This window comes from Telopea speciosissima, chromosome 3 (genome assembly GCF_018873765.1).
Source record: "Telopea speciosissima isolate NSW1024214 ecotype Mountain lineage chromosome 3, Tspe_v1, whole genome shotgun sequence".
Taxonomy (NCBI): domain Eukaryota; kingdom Viridiplantae; phylum Streptophyta; class Magnoliopsida; order Proteales; family Proteaceae; genus Telopea; species Telopea speciosissima.
The window spans coordinates 14,140,817-14,148,459 of record NC_057918.1 but is presented as its reverse complement, the minus strand read 5'-3'; the positions used below and the strand labels follow the sequence as shown (position 1 = coordinate 14,148,459).

The window sequence follows — 7,643 nt, the reverse complement described above, 5'->3', positions numbered from 1 at the left end:
CCAATACTTAGAACCATGAATGCATTAAAAGAATCCCCTTAAAGGAGTGGTAGCCTAGCAAATCAGAAACTTCATGATACGTACAAGAATACCATTTCATTAGTTTTTAATAGAATCTAGTGGTATTATTAAAAATTTATGTCACTTTCATTTTTGGGCATTTCTCACATTGTTTCGAGCTGAAATTTAACTTATGAGATGAGCATGCAATTCTCAGATGGACCCCCATATGACCACCATATGATAAAGACATGTGAACTTTTGATAAGTTGAATTCTGAATTTTTCAAATTTTGTAGACACCCCATTTTATCATTATGAAGATGTTCAGGGCAATACGAGATGGATATTCTAAGATAATTAAAGGGGGATGATCCATCTTGTGTAAATTTAAAATTATCAAAATACCTTTAGGCTATGTTTGAATGTCAAGAAAAGAAACAAATTTCAGAATTTTTTTTTTGAAAAGATAGACAAAAAAAATCAATCATTGCATCATCATAATTTTTGTCTCATTATGTTTTTCTTTTCTTAATAACCAAACATAGCTTTAGGAAAAAATAATTAGAGAAAATTAATAAATCTGCCTTTAAAAAAAGTCCAAAATTCATGGAGTGAGTGTATGTTATCATTACATATTTTATATTTGAAACGATGTGAAAAAAGATTAATTTGGTTGCTATTTTATGTGTTTTGTGGATATATGAACACTACATTTAAAAATATTTTTTAATCAATTTTTCGGTTAATTTAGTTCCAAAACTATATATCATTGGATAGTATTCAGAATAGGCTTTGTAACACTAGTTGGTTCACAAAAATCAGACTTACAGGCAGGCGAGATCCCAGAGCGTACTAGAATGGGTGTGAGCCGCCCAAATAGCATCCACCATGTGGGTACAAGAATGGGATCCCAGCTCCTTACGGATTGAAAAATATGACTTTTTAAAGCTTTAAGGCAAATAAATAAATAAATAAAATTAAAAGGTGCATAATGATGTCAGCACAGATGTTGTGAGTCAAACTTTGGATCACCTCACAAGTCGACCTAAGAAATCGTGGATCAACAAAGTATCACTACTAAATATAGCAAGAAATTTAAGTAGTTTATTCAATCACAATAAATAATGATTGAACAAGAGAACGCTAACCGGTCGTGTAGCCCATGCACCAACGCAAGGGCCAACTAGATTGCATATAGAAGCATTGGTTTGGATGAGATTTGTTCAATGTCACTGGGAGTCTAGCAGTCTTGTCGCTCACTCCTATGTCTATGTGCAGGAACCACACAACCGGTTAGTGTTCTTTTTCCCATAACAATTGCAAAAACTTCTTTTGTAGATTTGAAAAAATTCATTTCCCTTTCTTTTAATTCCCCTTGCAATCACACCGAGTCATATGATTTTTCAATCCAAGAATCCTTGTCCAGCAATGCTAAGGGGACCCAGACTGGTATCTAGCAGACCGCCATACATGGTATCTCTTGTCAATTTTCTTTTCAAGGAACTTTTATTCTATGATGTTGAATCAAAATTTTTCTCTAAGTAGTTGACCTTACCATCTTGAAGACCCATTACATTTTAATGGGTGTATCTTGTCGTCACTAAGTAGGTGAACTAAGAATTTGTAATTTTACTTTTTTTTTGTCTTTTTCTTGTTCCCAAAAGATATTTAATGTAGGAACAATCTTGTCATTTCACATGGACAATGACAGTTTTTAAAAATGGCATAATGATAAGTCATTTTCAACTTATTTTGAAAATCTTTTTTTACTCGTCACAGAAAAATCTTTCGAAGATAAGATAAGAGACAAAAAAGTAAAATTACAATCTTGTTGTAAGTTATAACGAACCTTGTTTACTATCTTATTTTAATACTTATTTGTTTTCCCTTATAGTGGAGAATCCACTGCAAAGATAAATAAACAAAATCATAAGAAATTATGAAAACTAGACTTAGAGAAATAGTTAACTACTCTTCTTCAATCAGCAAGCTTTTCCAATTTTCTTGTGCCTCATATAGAAAGCAACCCAATGCAATTAAGGAAAGGTAGTTATGACTCAATATTGGAATATATATTCCAATAAACTAATGGGAATCTAAGGACTTAAAATGGTGTCAAAACCTAGCCCGAATCTTTGAAATCGATCTGAACCGCATTGATATATTCCGAACCAATTTAAATTGATCTTATTGGATTGGCTTTGGGCTGGGTATTGCACACCGAACCAATCAATATAACCCGATATCAGCCCAATACTTATTAAAAATCATATCTTTTTCCATAGTTTTGCATACATATATATGACAAACTGAACCCAAATCGGACCGGAACTAAAACCAATCTGATAACAAATCGATTAAAAAAAACTGATAAAAATCCAAAACCGAAACTTCCATTATTGGTTTAGTTTTAAATTCACCCTTACCACACCGATACCGATTCAGCTCGGATCAAATCCGACTTGAACCGAACAATTGACCCTAGAAGGACTGGATCATGAAAATGTGGAGATGGCTTCGGAACCCACTTCAATATTTCCAAGCTAAATGGGAATCCATGCTTGATTCATTTAAGTTTTTAGATACTAATTAATAATATATCATGTGATCATCATACTTTGATCCAACAATCCATTTAGTTTGAAATTTTGAATCCATAACATTCCTCATGAGGTCAACTCAGAGAACTATTTTCTAACCCTAATCAATATTTGTCGTATTCTTTCAATTGTGGATATTTGTGTATCACTCTGTCCCATTTACTCGTATATGTTTTTTTTTTTTTTTCTTTTTTTGGTAAATGTATATATACATTTGTACTTGTTATATATGCATAAACCTTGCCGTGGAAACCACTGACTAAATATCTTTGACATAAACCACTTGATTTTGTGTGAAATTCCCATAACTAACCTCAAGATATTACAAGATGAATAAAAAATATGGATAAAAATGTCATAGTGAAACAATCTATATATTTCACTCCCCATAGTGCTACGGAAGATTATCATATATATATATATATAGGGATTTTCTTATTGACACCCCTCAAGGTATTAAATAATTTTTAATCTTATTTTTTTGTCTTTTTAATATGATATATAAATTTTTTTTATAATAAGGGTAATAGTATCATTTCACATATGTACTCAAGAGATGTGCATGACAATGACATAATAATTTGTCTTTTTTGTTTATGTTTGAAATCTTTTTATATCCCTTATCTTAAACAACTTTTGGGAATAAGACAAAAAGCCTTGGTTAATTATTTAATCTCATGAGAAATTGTAATTCTTTAATTATTGTCTCTTAGAGTTTGAATGTAATCTAATATCGTCATCGTCTAGACCAGTTGAGAGGCAAGTTTTCCCATCATGTGTCGCGAATAAAATACGTAATAAGATTTTTGTAATAGGACGCAAAATCCTTGATTAGGTCTAAGTTAGACATGAACGAACTTTTTTATTCCAACTATAAGGGAAGGATTGCATTGGTACAATACCGATGTTTATAAGATTTTTCTTTTTCTCAAATTAAAAAAGGGGAGAAAGAATGCCACCTAGTCACAACGTGGCATGTAACTGCGCTCAGACATAGTCGCGAGCGAAATGATCGGCGCACAACTGTGCCTGGGCGTAGATACACACCGCATTTCGGGACCTGGAGGCGTTCCTTTTCTCAAATTAAAAAAGTATACATTTAATAAATAACCATACAAAAAAAAAATGTTGTTCATTGGTCTACTAAAAGGGTAGTCTGAATGATCAAGTGAATGTGTTGACTTTTTTGTTCTTTCTCCCCTATGTTAGCCATGTACTGTATCAATAAGATGTTTTCTTTAATGACATATTTATAAATCATGCGGGGTAATGATTATAAAAGTTTTTTTATTTGATTTGAAAATTTCACTTCCCTTCAACTATATTTGCTACTATAGTTTGGGAACGAGCATATTTGGTCAGGTATTTCATAACTCGTTCCCAAACTGTAGTAGCAAACCAACATTGAAAATTTCACTAACCCTTCGATCTCTTAAACTCCTCTAATTTGTATCATCTCACACTTTAGATGAGGTGTACCCAAGTGCCTCCATTACAAATGCCCGTCTCATGCAACATTTTTTTTGTGTATAAAATATATTTAACGAAGCCCATAATTCTTCCCCCTCCTCCCCAAAAAAACAATGAAGGAAAAAATAGGAAAAATAATTAAAAAATGAAAGGGTATTATGATAATATCCATTTATATGTTCTAATATAATCCTACTTGTGTTATGGCTCAGGCTGTGAGGGGCAATCTAGTAATTAGCCCATCTAACCTAAACCCTAGTTTCTCTATAATTACTAGCTAGAGACAGTAGCTTGGGTATTCCAAACTTGATACACAGGGTATAATGCTTTAAGCAACCAGTGCTTAAACACATTACCTTCAACAAAAAAATACATGGAGAGAGCTCCACAACAGAATCAACGGCCTATTCCTACAACTGAATTAAACTGGAAAGTAAATCCAACAAAGGAAACAAGCCGACTAAGAGGGTTGATCAAAGGACCACACCCCTACTAACCCTTAACCTCAAGCAACATTGCCTTCAATTTATCACTTATTGGGGTCGCTTCTAAATGATCTCAATTTTTTTCTACCATTTCTCATTCTTTTTAAAATTTTCCACTCATCCATCTCAACATCTTCATCTCAGCTACGTTTATTTTGTCAAGTGATATTTCTTTGGCGCCAAACATTCATCTCAGTATAGCATTCAAGGGAAATTCAATGAAAGGTTCTCGCATCATGAAGTCTTTCGATTTGCAGCTGATGCCATTAGCACCCCCACAGCTACACTAAACATCAACAGCATGCTCACTAGTAACACATATGTTCTTTTGGACGACCGCCGATATTCTCCGAACACAAGTATTCCCCAGAAGGTGCTCACCAGTGGAAGTGCCTGTTTTTGTCACCACAACATCCCCAATGTATGAATTGAAGAGTTCACCATACTTCACACTAGACTGATAAATTAGAAACCCCATATAGATGAACTCACCTGAACAGAATCAGCAGTGGCATACCCTGCAGCTTGACCTCCCATGAATTGGAAACAATTAGCAAGACCACACAATAGGCCTGCCAAGAGTGCCCACAATCTGCCATCACAATCCTTTAGATAAGCTGTTAGAGAAGACTTTGGTACTTTGAGTATGGGGTAGTACAGGAAGCTCATTGTTAAGATGATGGAAATAATGAACCAAGATAATGTGAAGTAGAAGAATGCAGTGTAAACCACCAAATGAGGAACCCCTGCTTTCATAGTATGCCACTGATCATTGGTAGCCAGGTTAAATGCAGGTGAGAAAAGGGAGAAGCAAGCACCGGCGAAGAATGTTATGCCCAAGCCAATAATAGTGCTCTTCCCTGTAACCTGCCAATTAAAACATTAGCTGATTCCCTCCTTCTGGTTCTGTGGAAAGCTAGAAGTTCCTATATGGCTAACAATGTGTGTGTGTGTGCTGAAGGCTTATTGGGGCATGTACAATGTATATGTTGATACAAGTAGAGGAGAATCATGTCTAGGCCATGTAGTGGAACCACTGACCTTGATGGATCTTTTGTTCTCAAGCTCCATGAGGAAATCAGCAGTTCCGATTTTTGTTTTCTCTGGATGACTACTTCCATTTTCCAAATCCCTTCTTCCATCAACCAATGTTCCTACATTTCCTTTTTATTCGGGAACATACAGTAGGCAAGGTGCTCAGTTCAGAATGAGGGACTAAAGTAGCCTAAATGCAAAACAAAGAGTTAATGAAAAGAATTCCTTACCATTGTCTGTGGATGTTTCTAATCCAATCCCTGGTGTTTCTGTAGTCCTGCCAAAAGGTTAAATGCTAGACCATATCAGTGGAATTTCACTGAAGAATTCTCTGTTTTTCATAATTTCTTAGATACTTTCAATGAAGAGAAAATCCAACACTCAAATTGATGGCAAAGCAAAATAAAGGAGATACAGAATTCAACATCAACGAAGAAATCAATTCTTTAATCTGCATTTCTACCATGCAAGATATTTCTGAGGTTGGTATAGCAGGCATTACACAATGATCACTGAGTTTGAGTAAATTTATAATCTAACTTGGACATGATTCAAAGAGAATCAGCCCTCCCTCCCTCCCCCCCCCCCCCCCTTTTTTTTTTCTTTCTTTCTTTCTTTCTTTAGAAACATTGATCTCTCCAAGTTGAACTAAATGGAATTCATAAACATTATGATTGTTCTTCCTTCATATTCCTAAGGTATCAAACTTCTAATATTTTCATAGTTTCCATTTTTCAATTAATAGATAAATAAACATTGACTCGAATTGATTTGCCTGTGACTCTAAAAGCCATACCCTGTTCCATCATGATTACTGTTTGAGAAACCAGTAAGTTTTGCTTTATTATCTGCTTCATTAGATGAGTGAAGAGCAGATCCAAGACAAATTGCAATGAAGAAGCACGCAACGCCAGGGAAAAGAATCTTGGCATTGTTAATTCTGTTGTCTAAGAAGTAGTTCAAGGTTGTTCCTGTTACATCCCATGCATTAGCAGATAATTTTCTTGAAATATTATGTAATAAAGGTATAGTGCAAAGGTTTTTTGAGGGCAATCTCTGTGAGAAGCATGTTTCTTGATATATGAAAAGATAAATTGTCTAGGAAAAAAAAATGTACCTATAAGCACAATCATGCTTGAGGCAATCACCTGCATAACTGATAGACCAACTAAAGCCAATGCATACTGTTGAGCTATGTTACCGAGGCTGAGAACAATCCCACCTGCCATTGCGAACAAAACACAGGGCCAGTCTTCCTGCAACAAGAACCAAGACTAGATTAAGTCCAGAATTAAGTGTTTTCGCGCATTTGACAGACCATAATGGGATCCATCAATCTACTTCTACTAGATCAATGTAGCTCATCCATGTACAATCAATCACCACCAATATATATTTCCATATTTGAATGGACAAAGTCACCTAGATTCCTTACCACTACCTGTCATTGGAGTGGGATTCTCTAGAATCCTGATTCCCTAAAACTCATTAGATGTTGGTGAGATATTATATTACTGTATACCATTCTACTTAGATTCTCTATTAACAATTACATATGGTTGAGTGAAGGAATTAGACTAGAGAATTGCAAATTTCAGGGGGAGTATCATAGTTTCAAGGTTCATTGTTTGATTTCATAGGTTTTGTTAAATATAAACTCTTGCCAATGACTTATAAAGTTCTGTTCTCATTCAGCTAAGTACAATAAGGTTAATTTACAATGTTTGTAAACTTAAGACTAAAGAGGGGAAATAAAAGATGAAGGAAAATAAATGGAAAGAAAGAAAATAAAGTGGGAGGGGACTCACAATGAGTTGAGAGAGCTGAGTAATGAAGTTTGGCATACCAGGCTTGCTATCACCAATCTGACCTAAAGTCAATGGAATGATGATGGCAGTGAAGAGATTTGCAAAGGAGTAATCAAGGTAAGTATGCTGAGGAAGACGACCTCTTCTCTCTAAGAGAGTAAATATAGCAGGGAAAGTACCCAACAAGAATAAGGAAACCAACATGCAGGTTATGGCCCATCCCTCATTCTCCACCACATACAT

General features: G+C 34.8%; 1 protein-coding gene across 1 annotated transcript; it reads right to left on the bottom strand.

Moving 5' to 3' along the window:
• Positions 1–4,687: 4,687 nt before the first annotated feature.
• LOC122654874 (ureide permease 2-like) lies at positions 4,688–7,643 on the bottom strand. Its single transcript, XM_043849141.1, has 7 exons — positions 7,401–7,643; positions 6,710–6,848; positions 6,389–6,563; positions 5,823–5,869; positions 5,599–5,711; positions 5,050–5,430; positions 4,688–4,950 (listed from the first exon to the last, which is right to left on the bottom strand). The coding sequence occupies exons 1-7, from the start codon at positions 7,641–7,643 to the stop codon at positions 4,792–4,794; spliced, it is 1,257 nt and encodes a 418-aa protein (XP_043705076.1). The 3' UTR covers positions 4,688–4,791.